The following is a 20,497-nucleotide window of genomic DNA, read 5'->3' on the forward strand; positions in this document are numbered from 1 at the left end:
AGTTCTAGTCCAATACTTTAGCCACTACATCATGCAGACCATTGACTTTTTTTACATGAACCTTGGAAGGATAATTTGCTAGATATTACTTTTTTTTTCTTCCTAGCATTTTTCCCGCATGTGCAGGGTCCATTTTTTTTAGATTTATTTATTTCTAATTTTTTTTTAAAAAGTAAATGTAATCTGAATATACTAAATTAGACCTCAATGGATTCATGGCATGAATTCCTGATATTTTTCCCTCCAGAAACATATTACTGTTTTAGTACAGAGTTGTAACATAAGGATTTTTAAGGGACTGTCTCATCCGCGTTACATCAACCGGTCCCATCCGGTCATGCAGAGAGGACATGCTACGGACCCCGTCTGCAAGAGAATTCCACCTGGCAGGGTCCAGGAGGCGGGCCTTCTCTGCAGCAGCTCCTGCCCTTTGGAGCACTTCTCCCAGAAGTGCAGTTAGCCCTCTCTCTTCTGCATGTCGGAAAACAGCTGAAAACCTGGTTTTGTCACCATGCTTGGAGTGGGGAGAGGAAGAGCCACTCTTGGGGTTGGTTTGTTCCCTAGTCTTGCCGGAACCAGTCTTGTCCCCTTTGGGTGGAATTAGATCTGTCATCGCTTGGATTTTATTTTATATTTATATTTATTGATATTATTCTGATTTTATTGAATTTTATACTGTTTTACTGTGAACCACCCAGGGTCCCTCAAGTGGGGGACATGGGCTGTAATAAAAATATGATAAATAAATAAATAAAATTTTAACAAATTCTTATGCTTAAACTCCCTCACTGAATATGCAACAGAGTATAGAGCACTCAATATCTAAGCACTAACTTAGCTCTGTATCATTCTCACCATTCCCACTGATATGAAATGCTCATACCAGCAGGAAGTCATGATTCATGGAAGTGATCAAGAATTTTGGGACAACCTTGGACATAATAAAAGGGAGGAGGTACTCTATGACTTTAGTCCTTTTCAGATCACTGAGTAAGCAGACTTCAGGATTGTACCTGCCATACACAATTCTGTTCTTCTGAGGAGAGGGAAGAAAGGGTAAGATCTCACAACTAGCTCAGTATTAGACCCAGTGAAATCTATCTCAAAGTCTTGCATACAGCACAAGCAATATATAATGTTCTCATTAAGTTCAAACTTTTCTAAAAAAAAGTTTTTCTTCCATTTTTTTTAAGTACAGTACCAATACATAATTTCAGATATTAAACTTGCTCTTAAAAAGAACTATCATACCGCTAACAAAAGGGCTACAGACTATCCTTCTATCTAGTTTTCTATAAATGTAATCCTTAAATTACGTCCATTGATTCAGTGACCAAAGTTACAACATCACTGAACGAATGGTAGTTACGACTGGCCCTCGAAGTCTTGGTTGCTGCAGTGCCCCCACAGTCATGTGATCAAAATTTGGGTGCTTGGCAACACATTTATGGGCTTGGCTCACATTTACAACTGTTGCAGCTTCCCACTATCACATTCTTCTGCCCTTCGCTAGCTGCCTTTGCTTCAACTCCCCCTACCTGCCTATCTCCCCCCATCTCTGCCCTTTTGGCTGCCCTGCACGCCGTCCTCCAGCTGACCTTCGCCACTGCTGGCACAAGATCCAGGTGCTGGGCGAGGGCATGGCCTCAGGACACGTGCAGCAAACACGGCAGAGCCTCATCTGCAGAAAGGAGCTCACCAGGCCTGCCTGGGGAGGAAGCAGCAGGACAGAGCCAGTGGAGAAGACAAGGCAGTGGTACAGGCAGAGGAGCTCCATCTTCTGCTGCTGGCATGAGGAGCAATAGTCCATAGATAATGGAGAGTGCAGCAGGATGGAGAGGCATGGCATGCTCCATTCCTGGGCAAGGCAGGAGAGGCAGTGGTGGCTCCCCAGGCAAAGGTGGTGGCTGTGTAGGAGACGCTGTTTGGAGTGGCAGCGGAACAGGAGGAAATGGAAGGATGAGGACTTCCCATAGGCGCAGTGCGTGCTCTAAAGCTTGCATTGGAAGCACTCCTGGAGAACTAGCCTACGGGCTCCAGCAAGGGTTTGAGATGAGCCCAGCGCTGATGGAGCCTACTCGCAGGCCCTCTGCTCACTTGGCCCAGCCTTCTTCCTGCAAGGGCTCACAAAGGGCCCGCAGCTTTGTATATAACCTCACAAAGATTTACATATATACATGTATGTATGTAAATCTTCATGAGGTTTTATACTGAAGAAATTGTGAAACATTACAGAGAACCCTAGCAGGTAACTATTCTTAAGTATTTTCAGTAATGCAGAGTTTCCTCCAATACATAATAGTAGTACAGGCCCAGAATATATTATCACAATTATGTAATGTGCACTCCTAATAATAATATTTTAAAGAATATCTAGAATGCTTCTAGCTTATCTCCTTGTCTGCCTTCAGGAAAAGATGGCCATCAGCTGCAGGAACGAAAGAGCTACCTACAAAGTAGTTTAGATAGGCAGACATATGAGGCAAACTAGAAACATATTTAACCTCAAAAAAGAAAAACATGACAATGTTGTCAATAAACTAGCAGCATGGCCCACTCAATATACAGTATACTGTATGCACTATAAAACACAAGTTGCCAAAAATATAAATGACGAAATGAAACTTATTTTGTAATAAATTCCAAATATGCTAATTATGTTCAAAACTGAATTTCAAGTTGTAAAGAAATGTAGACTTGACCTTAAGGAGAGAGCTGCTAAGAGGGAAAGAAGGATGCCAGCCATTATAGTGGGACTTGGAGAAAAGATTACACAGACCTGAAACAGAGGGAAGTATGAAAATGAAACTCAAAATAACCATGCCTTTATTTGGTTTAGCATAAGATGGGGCAGAGAGAAACTTAGATAGGCTTTCAAGATTCTGTTATTCTTACAACAATAAGATGTCATGACTGTTTCTTGATACAGCCTACCTCAAAGAGGTGACACGAGGCAAACCAGCTGTGCAGTATAAACTGCTTTCAAGCTTCCTTAACCTCTTGTAGTGAAAATTGAGATATCTAAATATCAGCAAGCCAATAGCTCACTTAGAGTGAAAACTGTGGCATGTATTTTCATGAAGCAGAACTGTAACATGAGTTGTATCATTTGTTTAATTTTGAACAAAACAATAAATCCAGAACATCTTTCTGGACTTGAAACAGTGGATATTACTTCTTGCTGGGGTTGTTACTGTGCGTGTACACACACACACACACACACAGACATTGATTCCCCCTCACAGCACACTGGGATTAGCCCCTTCAGTTTTCTGCACCTGCATGGGAAAACATACTCCCATTTTCTGCATTAGCTGAGATAGAAACAAGGCAGAACCAATTAATCACTATCTTGTGAATGAGAGAAATATACGTATGTGCTACTTTAGGGATTTCTGAAGCATTGTTACAAGTTGAGCTATATCTTATAAATACTGTTACACAAAGTGAAAAAAATATTTCAGCTGAATGTTTGTCCCATTCAATGTAGTGATTCCATTCAATTTACCAAAGGACATACAAAACCAACAAAGCAAAAGAAGTTGGCTTCTACAGTCTGTTGCTTCTATGAGAAAACAAGCAAACAGATTTCCAAAAATGAAGGTTGAACTGAGGGGCAACTATCTTTAATACTGCTGTCTAAAACTGCAAATATGCAGCAAAAAGCATAATCTACTTTTTATGTAAGTTTTATTAAGATTTTTTCCATAAGTAAAAGAAATCTAAAGCAAAAGTAGTAAGAAAGAAAAAGAAGAAAAGAAAGTGCAAAAAGAAGAAAGAGAAAGAAAGAAAATTAAAGAAACAAGAATCAGAAAAAATAAGTGACTTCTGACCTTCTTTTCAACAGATATAAACACACTTATTATCCCTCCGCCCTCTGGTATTATAGAAATCCCTTCAGCCCCTTATTTAATCCTCTTTCAATCATCAAATCCATAAATTATCACTTCACTTTTTTCTACTTCCAGAAAAAAGTCCATAAAAGGTTTCCAGTCTTTTAAAAAGTACTTATTGTTTTGTCCCTGAACAAACAGGCCAGTTTTGCCATTTCTGCTGATTCTGACATCCCATTATGAGAATTTCAGTGTTCCTCCATCATTGTGCATATAATAATCTTGCTGCAGTTACCATATATAAAACCATTCTTCCCTGAGTATTTATCAACAACTTTTAAGCACACATAGTGTTAGCAGGTTTTATTGCTAAGAAAATACAAATTCAGTTTAGACCAGCCCTTCTCCACCTTTTAACCCTGGAGGAGCCCTGGAAATATTTTTCAGGCCTCGGGGTCTGAATTCAGGCTCAAATATAGGCCAGAAGTTACAAAATTATTATATTTGTTTCATGTGCAGGCCTGTATATACAGGCCTGCAACTAGGGGGGAGGGCCAGCAGGGCAGTGCCCCGGGTGCCGCACTGGGGAGGCGGCAAAATGAGCGCTGGGGGGGCACCAAAATGGGCGCAGAATCCATGCTTGCCCTGGATGACAGAGACCCTAGTTGCGGGCCTGTGTATATATGCATTAACAGTGTTCTTAAACTGAAAATAAAGAATGAAACATACATCTTTAATGTGAAGTTGCCTGAATTTGAAATAATTTTTTAAATAAATAGTGATCTCCCAGGGAACCCCTAGTGACCTCTCGCGAAACCCTGGTTTATACTGATTTATCATTTAGTTTCTATGTGGTTTGTTATTTAATTTCAATGCGGGAAAAGACTCTCTTCCCAAAAAACTTTACATAGCTTTTTTTTGCAAAAGAAGAAAGAGAGAGAGAGAGAGAGAGAGAGAGAGAGAGAGAGAGAGAGAGAGAGAGAGAGAGAGAGATTTTCAGTCCAGATAGGCTGCAGAAGCAGACAGAACTAAGTAGATAACATTTTCTGTGACTTTTAATGAGCTCTTAACTAATATTAAAGTATGAAATAATCTAATTTTTTAAACTTCAAAATGTTCTGTACTCCTCTGGAATAAAAACACAGGAGCTACATTCCTGTCATTCTAACTTGCTAACAGCTTCCAATAAAAAAGATTGAGAAATGCATTTTGGATAAGGCACTATATCCCCAACATGTATTTTTCACTCATATTATGACTAGGAACTATGTACAAGTTAGAATTTACTAATTTTCCTTAGTAAGAACAAGTTATGTGTTCAGTGTCACATCTGACACTTAAAAAAACAAAACATCCTGAATGGGAGAGAAGAAAAAAGAAATCACGCACTAAGGAAGAAAAATCAAACAATTCCAGAGTTATCAAAGTGCATTGACATGTATCTTTTAACATGCAAAACAAGTCCCATCCAATAAAACAGAAACTGAGTACCTGCTTTTCTGGGAACTGTATGAGCTCAGAATGCTAATCTGGCATGTGGATAACACAGTCCCCAACCCAACCCCCATCCATTGCCAGAGCTGGGCAAATTTGTAGGGTGGGAGTACACATTTGGAATTTTGAGAGTACATTATAAGCAGTATCCCAAAATGGCTTCCATTGTTTGAAACATCACAAGTTACTAAACACCATCATACAGGAAAGGTTACTAATAGAGTAGCTATTCTCACCAGTAGCCCAGAATTATTTTAACCCTTTAGATTAATTTTGCCTTATTTCTGGGCACGTAGGCTCATTTCCAAATACAGATGCAGACAGGCAACATTTTAGTTTTTAAAAACATATATGAAATCTATATGGGCCTAAATGTTTTTTTAATGAAAATGTTCTAGAATCTGTCACATGGTATTTAAATACACACACACACACACACACACACACACACACACATGCTTTTTAAAAAAATTACAGTCCTGCAGATCAGGAAGTCTAGTGGGAACCAAGGCAATGATCCAGGTATCTACTCTTGAACTGGGAAGAACAGAAAACCATTTGTGCGGTGAATGAAGCTTAAAGAAGCCACCCTGGGGCACAGGAAAAAGCAATTCTTAAGCATCCACATTAACAAGACAAAAATGGTAAAGGATATAGGACATAAAGTGCAGATGTTTTGTTTTGTTTTTAATTTTATCAGGACCATATAGTATGGGACAACCTGCAAAACCTAGTTATACCTTAAGTGGCAGGGAAAACTGTATTAAAAAATGCCAGGAAAAATGGATTTAAGTTAGAAGGAAATAAATGGAGTCATAAGGGCAACAGCAATGCGGATACTGGGAATACACTGCCTTGAGAGGCCAAGGGAATTCCTGTTTCAGTTGCTGAGAGCAGGTAGGAAAGCCATCTGGCAGGAATATTTTAGGGATAAGATATCCCCACTGATAGAAAAATCCCAAATGCCTAAAATGCATGCTTTTCTGTTGGCTAAATGACGTAATTTCCCAGCCTAGGAGTTTCAGCCTTGCTAACTTATTGAGTCTTATCCAAAATTCTGAGTCTTGCATATCAGCGAAAATATCAGACCAAAAGGGGCTGTCTTGACAGAGAAATACTAGATGACAAAGCTTGTACTTTCCTGTTGTGGGAACAAACACTAACTGAAACAAGGAATATCTGAAAAGATAAGATTGGGAGGGGGAAGGGGAATTAGCCAGAAAAAAAAATCAATTCAAATTATTTTGAAGACAGAATGAAGGGACTTGGGGTGGGGGGGAGATACAGGAAGCAAATGTATTAAGAGGACACAAAATCATCAAAATGTTTTAAGTGACAAGATAAATCAGTGACGCATTGAAACCCCATCCAAAACTCTGGCACAGGATTAACATGAAGCAGCAGAGAAATGCAACTGTTAGAGAATTTATCTTGGTGTCTTTACAGAGGAACAACTCAAAAGACCTTTGGGAATATTTTTGAAGAAGCATGCAGGGATCTATGACACTTTTTTTGCTTTTATAGTCATTACTTGCCATCTGAAACTTCCATAAAAACATACGCCATATACTTCTGCCAGTTCATCACTACAGTCTATCATTAGAGACTAAATAAAGGAACTCATTCAAGACGAGCAAAAACAGAATATAGCACAGTGACACTACATGAAAAAATACATGTCTTGACATATTTTGCTTCTATCCAGATAGGTCCCTGGCACTGCACAATGAACAAAAAGGTGAGATATAAATGTAACTAAAATGAAATAAACTCCCAGAAACCACAGGTGTACTGGCTGTGGTTTATGGGTTGTTTAGTCCAAAAGAGTCAGATAGCATTAAATTGTTTATTTCTGCATTAATGTGCATCAGAAGAAGAGTTTTTATTTAGTTAAGCAAAAAACTATGGGAACATATGGCAGAACAGACACATGCAGTTATCACATATGTTCTGGATATACTGTTTTCCTCCTGCAATTATATCTGTGTAAGATATAAAACATGTGTGAACATGCCCTCATAAAATACTATATTTGGATTTTTAAAAATTATTAACACTACATAAAGCAAAACATGTCCAACTCATATGGATGTGCAGAGACCTACATGCAAGATGACCCTAGATTGAGCACCTATAATCTCTTTCCCTTATTTATCCCAAACTGCAGGAAAAAAATACTCTCATATTTCTTTGCAGGAGCAGACCACCCAAAAGGCACTTTATTGCACAGACTGAACTGTTTGGTTTCACTAGCAGTTGTATTTTTATCTCTCTGAATAGTCTATTAATACCACAGGTTGGCCCTCAAAATATACATACAAAATCTTAGTAGAACTCTAAACTTTAAAGAGTTTTGCAATTGATAATGGAGGAAATATGGGGCCAATAGCAAGAACTCAATTTTCCCCTAGCAGACCAAAAAATGAGGACACATGGCAACCTAAGTGATCCATTTCTAAATAAGACTGGAAATTCACTGCGTTAAAAAAAATAGAAATCCATTTGTTTTCTTTAAACAGACCACATATTGGATTGGATCTTTCTCCAATCTTTCGTTTCTCTCACTCAGGAATATCATGGAAAAGCCTATGAGTAATAGCATGTGAAAATAAAATTAAAATCATGAACAATGAATACTGAGAAACTTAATAGTAAAATAAGAGCTAGAAAACCATCCAAAATGCTCTATATTAATTTAATTTAAATTTAATTAATTTAATTTTAGTTAATTAATTTTAAAGTTAGTTTTTAAAAATAATTTAAATTATATTTAAATACATTAAAATTAAAATACATTAAAATAAAAATTGCTCTAAATTAAAAAGCTCTACATTTCTGTTGCCAAATATGGCTGGAGCTACTGAAGAGGTCTATGTTTAAAGCAAATCAACAATTTTTGTGGCCAAAAGTATTTATGCTAAAACTTAGTTTGGAAAAATACGAAGAAAAATAATCAGTCTAGGCAATGATGATGAAAATATTTTATATATTATTGATTTGAATCACATGTAATCTAGGAAGTGATACTTGAATCAAAACCTACCTGCATATCAATATGTGCAATTAATTTTTGTGGGGACAAAGGTATGAACCTTGATGTTTTGAACCATGCTTCCCATGAATTCTTACCATTAACCATGCTGGCTTAGGCATCAAGATGTAGTGGTCAAAAATACGATGTAGAGAAAAAAAATGTAAGAGACAACATGCTATAACTTTGTTAAAGGCAACTTCATGAAGTTGATGGCAGAGGGTCTTCAAAACGATCTTACAGCCTGCCTGCTGACAGAAGAGCCATAGCTCATTACATGGAAAATATGGGCAAGCAGCCCAAGGCTGCAAATGCCTATCTATACCCATGACTACCAAACTGGAGTGGGGCAGAGAAGGGGGATAGAGTTATCAAGCAGCACAGAGGTTAGCAAGGTTAAGACCCCACTTCTCCCCCAAATGCCTTATCACAACTACCAGATGACATACTAGATAACAGAACCCATCAAACTTTATCTGTCACCTCTGCCCACTACCCATAATTGACACACAAACTAAACAGAAAAATCAACTATAAGAAGCAAAATAGCATTTGCCAGTGCTATTGATCAAGAAATAATGAACACCAGGTTTTTTGGTGGGATAAGCCATCTTACTGTTATATTTTGAGAAATCAACGTAATTACTGCACAGCCCATCAACAGCAAGAGTCCATACTATGAAAAATAGAGTTTAGAACGTATAGATCAATCCCGAGTCACTATTAATTGCACCACAAAAAGAAAACAGCAGGACTACAGTCTACACCAGCACATGCTCCCTTTATGTGGTCTAGCAGGAAGAAGGCTTCACTTTGGTCTGCTTAGCCTAATTTCATCAACAATCCAGAGAAAGCATGGCTGTGTGGCTAGACTAGAAGTAAGACATCAAAGGGGATTCATTCTAGAGTTAAAGTATTACCACCATTTCCTCCTTCCATATGTTTACCCCTTTCAGATATCTGTACTTAAGGGAGAATCCAGTAAAAATTGGACAACCATATGTGATCTTCAAAATGACCAAAAAAAAAAAGTTTTCTAAAATAGCTGTATGATTGAACTGGAAAATTATATTAGCCTATGTTGAAAAGTCAATTATCATGCTCAATCCCAAATCTAACCTACTACAGAATTATGAATCTTCTTGATACTGTATGGAAAGATATCTAGTAAAATACACAAAAGTACAGAAAAATGTCAAAATATTAAACTGGAAAAGGCAAGTAAATTCAGCCAGAGCAGCCACTTCATTGCAAAATAATATTTACCAGATGAACTGTTTCTATACAACTCAGAACTATACTAGGGGTACAAACAGAATTTGCCTAAATTGCTCAACAATTTTTTAAAGCTACAGCTATTAGGAAATGTTTTAAGGACTGTTAAAACAGAAGGATAAGAATTGCTATATTATTACAGAAGCATGATTACCTGAAGCATTCTGCATCCTTCTACATGACTTGAAACCAAAGCAATAAAAGATACTACAGTATATCGAAAATCAGGAGGATCCTGGTATACCTTTTCAGAGTAACGAATTTTATTAAAATTAAAATAAAATTAAGAGCAATTTAATAACATGTTGTTAGTTTGAAAAGATGTTTCCAGACTCTTTCTTATTTTTGGCTATCAGAGATTAACACAGCTTTCCCCCTACAATTTCCAATATATCTACTGGTTCTATCCTTTGAGAAAAATTGCAGCTATCATCATCTACTACTGACCATGTAAGTCAGAAGCTGTATTGTTTCAGAACTACAAAATATACAGTAAAGTGCAGTAAACAACAAGCAAGCCAAAGCTGTGTTCACCCAAAACATTAAGGCACATTTCTTCAAAATCCTGGCTTAGTATTCACTTGTTCTTACTTGCATAGCAAGAACAGCTAAAAAGCCAAGAACATTTTAAGGCAATAAAATAATGATACAATTTTAACAGTTGTACAGTATTAGGACTTTAGGACCAGATGCGTAATTTTGCTCTTTTTCTTCTTTTTTACTTGGTTTGTTGTTGTATGTTGGTTTTTTTTTTTCTCTTTACTGTAGCAAGACTGGGGTCATTCTGGAGCCAGGTGATGCCAGATCAAAAACAAACAAAATCTGACCTTATTAGATTTTACAATCTGAAAGGAATGTCAAGATTATATTACTAGGTGTCTGAAAATAGTGATTTATGCATTAATATACAAAGACCTGTTACAGAATATCCCTTTCCCCCATAGTCCATACACATTTAGAATGAGACAAGACAGGGAAAATTTTTAGCATGAAGACAAAGTGGGCACAATTATATACGTGTCTTAGGAAATCCCATAGCATGTGTCTTGATTTATTTGCACAGAAGTCACTAGACAGAGATCTCTCATTATTCTGCACCAACTGAAGTACTACATTTAGTGGATGTTATGCAAACAGAGCACCACTCTTTCAGTGTGTATCTTATCTTACACCCTAAGATTTTGCTTATTACCACCACTCTTTGGATGTGTAAGAGATTACAATGGGAGCTATTTTTCCATAGCTATAACTTGGAAGACACCCTCTCCCTAATATTTTCAGCACTAGCCATGGGTTTATTGCATACCAATAAACACATGCATCTTATTCTCATCAGTGCTTACTTGGGAATAAATAGTAAACAATGAATGGCTCTCTATATAAAGTGTTCTTGATGTGGTAATTTCCAAAGATTACTGTTCATTTTAGGTGAGATATATCCTTGAACAATATAAAGTCTATATAATGAACTTGACAGGAACATAGAATATGGCTATACACAAGAACCTATATTATCACTTCAAAATTACTGCAATTTCCACACCACTCACAGTTTAGCATCAGCAAAGAAAGCTCCAGCAGAGTAAGTCTGCTGGAAGCACCATTTCCCCACACCATCATTCAAAGGATTAGATTTCATACATAAAATGTTGAAGTGAAATAGGGAAGAATGCCATTCCTACATTTTGCAAATCCTTAAGCCTCTCAAAAGAAGTGGGATGTGGTCTTTGGAAATTCTTTCACGCTGTTTTCAACTTTCTTGGTCCCCATGAAAAGTGAGAATAACAGCCCTGCTGCCAGTCTTGTGGTTTTTGAAAATCAAAGTCTTAACTTGCCACCCACTGAAGCTAGCAGGGTAATGGGAAGAGAAACAGCTATGGGGACAAAGACACCATATGGTAGAAAAGAAGGGAAAAGATTATACCTTGTGAGGTCATCAAAAGAGCTAAGGAGCAAGGTAGGCAGGCCGGCCGGCCAGACAAGACATAAACTGAGATTATAAAGAAGAGTATTGAGGAGAAAAGCAATCTGTCTTGAGGAAGGACAGTACATTCCCTTTTGCTAATAAACTGCTTGATAATAGCAAAAGCTGGAGGAATCTATAGCACAATATTGATCAAAATCATCAAATTTAACAGTTTGAGTCTGCTGCCTCTTATTCACATATAGTATCAAGCTCCTCCCTACAACTCTCTTTTGTCAAAAGGCTTTGAAAAAAACTGAACAAACAACGCTTTTCTTCTCCAACCATCTTACTACTGCTTTAAAGAATCCTTCATTTGCATTTGCCATTTCAGCAAACTACATGTTTTTAAAAACATCATTTGTCCTCAATGTACTTCCAGAAATGTAAATCAAGAGGTTTTTCCCACAGAGCTGAAACAGTTCTCAGTGAACGTGTAGCATTAAGGCTACACATGTAGCATTACAGTGGCGAGTTTACTGAACATATAAAATATAAGAGAACATGCATTAAGGCACAAAAGGTAATGCATTCCTGCTATCCACTTGCAAATCTCAAAACAATTAAAATAAATAGCAAAAACTAAACTTTCTTTTGAAAATATGAGTTTTGATATATTAGTTTCAAATGAAAGGTTGAAGAAAGAAACTCAACAACTTACATGCTTTTTTCAAACACACAGGAGATTAGGAGGGACTCCAAAAAGTAAGACTACTGCAGAAAAAATAAAGACAAAATAAGGAAGGGAAGAGACATTGACTTTAAATCTCTGGCATGGTTCACTCAAGAAACAAAGGAAAGACAATCATTTACATCAAATTGCTGTTTGCCCCAAGTGGTTAGGGGGTATGTTACCGGAGCCAGCAGTCTAAATAACAATAAAAGACAGAATTAACAAACAATGCCCTTTCTTTCACTGCAGCAAAAGCCTCTCCATGCTTTTCTTTGAAGCCTTAGCTGGTTTGTACCCACTGGATTAGAAAACTTGCATACTTTCCAGACATACTGAGCTTAAATGGCAGCTTCCTTTAGAAAGAAATAGTTCCAGAGAAAAGAAATTAGTTAAATTGCACCTTCTCCTTTACAAAGAAATAAAAAAATAAAAACCCTGATTTTTAGTTTTTTAAAAATAATTGTATTTACATAGAACTTGTATAAACCAATGTAAATATATACTGAATAATACAACTGTGTTGTTAGATATGAGTTTGTTATGTTTGGAATATATGACAAACTGGGCTTGTCATTCCAGCAGACTGCAGAGATCTTAACTTTCTGGCATTTAACTACATACTTCAGCTGCTACATGTTACTAATATACAATGTTCACTGAACAAAAACTTAATTTAGTCAATTTTAAGCATGCAAGATCCTCAACACAAAAAACTTTTTTCCCTTGCATTTCAATATCCTAACTGCTCAGGGCGCAAAGTTTCATTTTGTAATTAGCAATGAAATTGCTTCCATACCAATGACAAATGTGGATGCTATTAACACCTTGCCCAAAGTGCAGCATATTAAGAAAGATCAGCTTTCTTGCAAACAGTGGAAAGCTCCTAAATAGGATTAATCCTTCAAGTTTGTCAATCTTCCTTTCTTTCCAGTCTCCCCCCCACCCCTTGCATTTCTATGCTTTCTGAAGAAGACAAGAGATTGAGGCAAAGCATCTGTGACAGAAACTGCTATTTACAAAATCAGGGGTTTTCCCAAGAACAGAGTGAAGATAACTGCCATTAGCATTTACGTTTTAAATGTAAAACAAAGGGGACAGATTTTTTGAAATGAAAGAAACCTTTTCATATTAAAGGCTGAAGGTTTGCAAAATGCATGGAACAATCCTGTGATACTTGCCATGGAGTTGATTAAATCTCATGGGGCTAGTCTGGGAATAAACCTTCTTAACAGAATATTTACTTTTCAGTCAACCAGCATGGTGGTGTTAGGAGTCCAGCGCTAGCCATGTTTATTCAAAAGCAGGTTAAAGGTAAAGCCCCTATCAGCTTGACTCCTGGAGATGCCATCCACAGAGTTTTCTTGGCAACCTTGAGAAACAGTTTGCCACTGCCTTCTTCTGGGAGGTCTTTCAACTTCCCAGTCTAGCCTATCCTCCTGATATTCCCTGGAGGTTTCCCAAAGCATCATCCTGCTGAGCCAAGACAAGGTTAGCCAGGCGCTAATTCTCTCCATATTTACTCAAAAGGAAGACTCATTCATTTCTTTTGGATCTTCTCTCAGTTATTAATAGGACAGTAGCACTTAGAGAGCCAGTTTGGTCTAGTGGTTAAGGCCACCAGCTAGAAACCAGGACACTGAGACTTCTAGTCCCACCTGAGGCATGAAAGCTGGCTGGGTGACCTTGGCCAGTCACTCTCTCTCAGCCCAACCCACCTCACAGGGTTGTTGTGGGGAAAAGAGGAGGAAGGAGTATTAGGTATGTTCGCTGCCTTGAGTTATTTATAAAAAAAATAATAAAGGCAGAATAGAAAATAAATAAATAAATAAATAATCCACTTTAGACAGATAGCAGTCAATCTTATCACCACCGAGTGTAGCAACAGAATTGTTTTTCTTTTAATCTACCTTAGAAGCATCAATGAATTGAATTAGCCCTCAAAAGCATGGGCTCACTGTGATATACATACATATACTTAGTAATGTACTGTTTGGTATCCTTCTTATAGACAGACTGGGCTCACATGTAGCAAAGTATAACACAGTTTATCGAGTTTTGGCTGAATATATTGTTTGTTGTTTATTCGTTTAGTCGCTTCCAACTCTTCGTGACTTCATGGACCAGCCCACCCCAGAGCTTCCTGTCGGTCAACACCCCCAGCTCCCCCAGGGACGAATCCATCACCTCTAGAATATCATCTATCCATCTTGCCCTTGATCGGCCCCTCTTCCTTTTGCCTTCCACTCTCCCTAGCATCAGCATCTTCTCCAGGGTGTCCTGTCTTCTCATTATGTGGCCAAAGTATTTCAGTTTTGCCTTTAATATCATTCCCTCAAGTGAGCAGTCTGGCTTGATTTCCTGGAGGATGGACTGGTTTGATCTTCTTGCAGTCCAAGGCACTCTCAGAATTTTCCTCCAGCACCACAGTTCAAAAGCATCTATCTTCCTTCTCTCAGCCTTCCTTATGGTCCAGCTCTCGCAGCCATATGTTACTACTGGGAACACCATTGCTTTAACTATGCGGACCTTTGTTGTCAGTGTGATGTATGACATAAAATTATTTTAGTTTGTTAACCACAGATTATAGGTTAATGTGACCTTGGTCAACTGTAGCTTATTTATCTATCATTAAAAAATAATTACTTCATATGATGTATGAGACCAGTAACTCTTAAACACCACAGGATCATGTATATGTGTGAATGGGACTAATTAGATTGCCTATCCCTGTGGGATATCTTGATTACATCTCACAATACACAGGGATTATGGGAGTTGTAGTCTAAAACGTTTGGAGAGCACCAGTTTGCCTATTCCCAAGTCTGTTCTAGCTTACTGGGATAGCAAACAGTTATTAGACCTAAAAGAAACCACATAACCAGACCCACCCAAGTAGTATAGCATTCATACACATATTGAAACTATCTGAAATTATACCACAAGGAAGCAACTTCCATGTGATTTTGGTATATGAATAAAGAAATGGCATACTTCTAAATAAATGTGTATAGAAATAGAATCAGAAAGTTAATCAGCAACGTTAACAAGTAAATCCTATGGAAGTGAATGAAATGTGGTTTCAAGAAGCATATCAGAAATCAGTCTGGCAAGTTTATCATCTATTCTCTAATGCTCCCATTACCAGAATCACTATAAGAACTGCCACAAAAACTGATTTAGAACACCATCTACACAATCTAAGCTCCTAAAAAATGGGATAGGAGATACCATTCAAACAGGCCTTAATATGATAGAACATACACACAGAAGCTGTAAAAAATTAACTATATAGTAAACAGAAAGGTTTTGTCTTGTCTCCTCCTACTATGCTCCCACTGAAGTCTGTCCCATTCAAATAGGAGCAGGAGAAGTAATGCCCCATGGCTGGTGACAATATCCTTATTGCATCTACTCTCAGCAGAAATGCAAAGAGGCTGGTCAAAGTAAGATTCATTTTGTCACAGTAAACCACAAGTATGTGTGGATGTTTTCCATGCTACTCACTAACAGTTTGGCTGGCACTTTTTGTCCCTTGAAATACAAATGTTCAAGCATAACCCAGTAAAGACTATACAACAGGAAGAAGAAAGCAAATATTCTCTCTATCCCTGACAATTTCTGTAATACATATTTTATAGTCAAATCATGCAAACCTACTTAGTACGAAGACCAACTTTATGTACATTTATCCAAGAAAACCATTCACTGAATGCAATGGAGTTTATCTCCGAGTAAGTGTGTTTAAGAAGAAGCAGTGTGGTGTAGTGGTTAAGGCACCTGCCTAGAAACAGGAAGACGTAGATTCCAGTCCTCCCCTAGGCATGGAAACTGGCTGGGTGACTTTGGGCCTGTCATTTTCTCTCAGCCCTAGGCTAGGATAGGTAAAAAACATTGATCTATCAATCCATATACCGGATCAGTATAGTAAATTACAGTCCATAATCTTCAGTAAAGAGGACTTCATCCTGCAGTGGACTAATTTGGCATGATAATAATAATAATCATAATGTATAGATTGTGCTATCAGAAAAATTCAGGTCTTCCACAGAAAGAAAAGACATGGGACTCTTAAGTATCAGGCACCTCAAGGAAAATAAAGGGGAAGGGCACAATTAATGTATTTCTAGTTTTTTGCCAAGATGTCAGCCCTCCATTATTATTTCTTCTTTCTCTTAAAAAAGATAAACAAGCATTTTATTCATAACAGAACAAGATCTGTAGAGTTATTACAGCAAATAGTAACTTTTATTAAACAAGAACAAGGCTCCATTATGACCCTGGAAGAAGTTAGAACTACTTTCTGTGTTCTTTACTACTAGCAAATAATAGTGTTACTTAGTATTAAGTAAATTAGTTTAACTTAAAACAAATCCAGCAGCTGCAAGAAAATGGGGGTTGTGTTGCAAAGTTATCTCTAACTTTGGGCTGAAACTCCTGCCAAGAGAGACTGCCATTCTCACCCAACCGTCTTTGTAAGGGTTAAATATGTAATCCACAAACACCCATATATTTTCTATCATTCTATCCTTTGGGACAGAAGCTAGGGAAGAAGAAAATGGTATGTATAACTTGTTGGAAACTGATTCTGCAATCTTGCCCTCCAACCCCAGGCGGCCATAAGGTTCCCTCTTCCTCTCCCAAATAAACTCAGAAATGTTATCTCCCATCCCATAAATAAAGCAACAAATGGCAAACCCTTGAAACCGCCAAGCCAAATAACAGAAAATCTAGACATCTGTCACTTCCTGGGGTGAAGGAAATAGATTGAGTGGGTCAACAAAAGGAAGAAACATTATTTTAAGCCTTCAACTGATTAACAGTCCCTCTCTAATCTGTGCTAGGGCCTGTTATTTCTACACTAGGCTCAGATTCCCTCATTCTTGTTTCAAGACAAACCAAGTTAATCCATTTACTTATTAAATATGGACACTCAGCAGGCTATGGACCAAATTATCCCACCACCAAATGATGAAGCTTGCCTCAGAAAGATGGCATCTCCCCCATATATTACAGTACAAGACAAACTAGGGTAGATCTGGAAGAGAGGAAAGGCAGCAGCTGCCAATAGAATGATTTATTCCCAGGATCAAAGGGTGGCCAACAGCACCTTTTTTGCCTGCTTCATTTCATCAGAAGGACAAGGAGGATGCGAGAAAAACCAAATGCAAGACATGTTTAGTCAGCCTGAGAAACACCACTATTTTACAGCTGAACGCACAATGCAGGTCAGGCAACTGCCTTTGCGAGTGAGTACCGTTAAGTCTTCCACAGGAGTCTCAAACACACTTCAGTCCCCCCATAAATCTTGCTGCCATTAAGGGTAAAAAGAGAGAGAGATGCCAGATGAACTGGCCACAGCTCAGCCACAGCAGTCAGCCAGCCCGCCATGGCGCAAGGTCAGATGTTAATAGGGCCACTTGTATTCAGGCTCTCAAACAATCACAAAGCTTGTTGAACCGAGTCCTAATGTTTCCTGAGCCTGAAGGTTCCCCCCTTTTGGTTTGGGCCAGCCAGGGAATGCTCAGGAAATGAGACTCTCCCCAAAAAACCAAGGGGGAAAGGGGGGGAAGCAACTAAGCGAGCCCCTTAGCGCAGTCACTCAAACTCAGGTAGGTTTCCCCTGGTGGTTTGCCTCTGGCTTCACTCAACACCGATTAACCACACTCAGCTGGAAAGGGAGGCAGCAGAGGTGTTTATTGGAACAAAGAAGTAGACATCCTCCTCCTTTGGGGGGGAGCACCCAGCTCCCACTGAGAAAAGACTGTGCAGTCAAGGGAGGGGTGTTCTTTGTATTTCTCCACCCCCACAGCCAAAAAAAAAATAATGGCAATCCACAGTAGCCATTTCACTTCAGAGTGCGGTGGGGAAAAGAAAGCTGGTAACTTTTCCATCCCTCACGTTTGGTCTAAAGGGTAACACTCGCTTCCTCTGTTCCATGCTGAGGCTTTTGGTTGATTTGAATTGTTAAGGAGAGGATGGCGCCGCGGCGATTTTATAGCTCTACACAGTTCCCAACACGGTGGCATTGTAGGGAGCCTCCTGGATTTGATACGGCACGCAGCGCTGAAGGGAGGGGCAACTCTTCGTGATCTCTTCAGGACAGTTTTCCTGCTTGAAACCGCGGGAAAAGGACTATATTCCAGAGGCCACTTAGCCCCATCCCTTACGAGAACTACCGAGACTGCTGGTGAACCCAAAACCGGTTTGAAAGGCGATTCTATGCACACAGCTCCGCAGAACTCGAGGGTGCTTACTTCCGAGTAAGCCTACAAAAGCTAGTACTCCTGTAGAAAAGCTCTCGCGCTTCCGAGACGTGCTAAGCCCCGAGCGAAGGCTATGGCCAGGGAGTCGGCAGGACAAGCCCCCCGCCGCGGATTCGGCGTGCTCCGGAGGGGGCTGCCGGAGAGGAAGGCATCGCTTGTCCCGGCCCAAGGCTGGCTTAGTAAACGACTCTGGAGTAGACTTAATCTCACTCTCGGGGAGAGAAACTGGTGGGGTTACAGCAGGGCCCTTCCTCCACCCGAAGGCTTCCTCTCCATCTCAGTATAAACGAGGAGCAAGGAGGAACAGGCGGGGTCCCGCCACCGCATTACAACTGTTTGCTTTAAAGTGGGCTCAGCCCGAAGGGCTACTCGCGAGTTGGGCAAGGGCGCCAGCAACCCCCCCTCTTGCAACCCCGCCTTCGAGGCGCTCCTCTGGAACCAGCAACAGCTGGCGGCTGCGAGGCTGCTGCTCAACCCTTCCCACCCCCGGGCCGTCGAGCTTCTTTCGGGCTTACCTGCCGCGACCAGAGGAAGAAGCCCGGACGCTGCCAGCAGGGCTAAGAAGGCGGCGCTGGCTGCGCCCATGCTGGCGCTGGCCAAGAGCGAGGGATGAGGGGGCCGCGGCCGCCGGTGCACAAAGAGGTCTTTGTGGCCTCGCTTGCGTCTTCTCTGGGCTAGGTGGCGGCGGCGACGGACGACTGGAGTTTCCCGAATAGGTTGCCTGTCCGACCGGCCCCCGCTGGCTCCTAGCTGAGGGAGGAGCTGCCGCTCCGCCTTCTCGGAGCGGAATCCGCGCCCTGCAACTGGCCGCGGCGGGCGAGTGGAAGTGGGAGCTGAGGCCGCCTGGTGGGCGCGTACGTCCCTTCACGCTGACCAGCGCCTGCTCCGGCTGCCCTGTAGCCCGCCGGACGACCGAATGACGACTTACAGTCCCAAAGCGAAGGGAAAGCGAGCGGGGGGGGGGGGGGCGCTCCCCTCTTTTGGCAGCCCGCGTCCATCCGAGGGGAAGCAGGGCAGAAAGCCTGGCCTGGCCCCGGGCGCATACCTCTGTGCAGAAACAAAGCATGAAGAAGGAAGATAGGATGCCTCCTGGGGGCAAATCACGTGGCTTTGCAGCTTCATTGGAAGGCCCCCATCGGAAGCAATCCCCGTCAGGATTGCTTTAGTGGGTCTTGCTCCCAGGTAGATAAGACAGCTGCTGCCTACAAGGGTCAGCCAGCATCTGACTTCTCAGAATCACTGCACTAGGAAATGCAATCTAAATCGCACGAAAGTAAGAACATTATTTCTGAGGAAAATTGCATATGTAGAACAGGCCACAAATGGCTTTTTTAGTTATTAGTACCTTTAAAAAACACCTCTCTACAATAACTGTTGAAGATATATAGAAACTTTACTTCTCAACAAAAATACCTAAGTTCAGATAGTGCAGTATATACCTGACCCTGCCAGTTATGAACACAAATTCAAATAGTTGATTTCTGTTTAACAAACAATCTTTTCCCAATCCGGCATTTATTTTAAATGCATACAGACAATTCAGAATTGACAGCACTAATCTCTTGATCCCTTTCACAGATAACTAAACCCACAACTCCCTGGCTTGTCACCATAACAAGTCCACCTTTTCAGGATTGAGTTTCAGTCAATTCACCCTTATTCCATACACAAGTTACCTTGAGCAGAGACATTGGAAATCTCATTACTACACCTAGATCTGATGAAAAAGAGAAATCTGAATTGGGTGTTGTCAGCACTTTGGTGATGCTTCATCCCAAGATCCCTAAGAACTTCTCCAACTATTTTCTATACTACTTCAATAGCATGTGGGACAAGTTCCAAAATGGATTCATGGTGAACAACATAAAACAGCTGCTACAGCACTGAACAATGGTTTCCCAGCACCATCTTTAGGAGCTAAGGTAATGTTAGAATCCTATAAGTAGCATTCACCCTGTAGTTTTC

General features: G+C 40.0%; 1 protein-coding gene across 1 annotated transcript in view; it reads right to left on the reverse strand.

The window, feature by feature from the left end:
* The window catches only part of ROR2 (receptor tyrosine kinase like orphan receptor 2), a 113,235-nt gene extending 93,966 nt beyond the window's left edge, over nt 1-19,269 (reverse strand). Inside the window, exon 1 of the mRNA XM_063295255.1 lies at nt 19,048-19,269. Within this exon, the coding sequence (XP_063151325.1) occupies nt 19,048-19,117 (70 nt within the window). The 5' untranslated portion in view covers nt 19,118-19,269. The remainder of the gene's footprint in view (nt 1-19,047) is intronic.
* Between the last annotated feature and the right edge of the window lie 1,228 nt (nt 19,270-20,497).

This window comes from Candoia aspera, chromosome 2 (genome assembly GCF_035149785.1).
Source record: "Candoia aspera isolate rCanAsp1 chromosome 2, rCanAsp1.hap2, whole genome shotgun sequence".
Classification (NCBI taxonomy): domain Eukaryota; kingdom Metazoa; phylum Chordata; class Lepidosauria; order Squamata; family Boidae; genus Candoia; species Candoia aspera.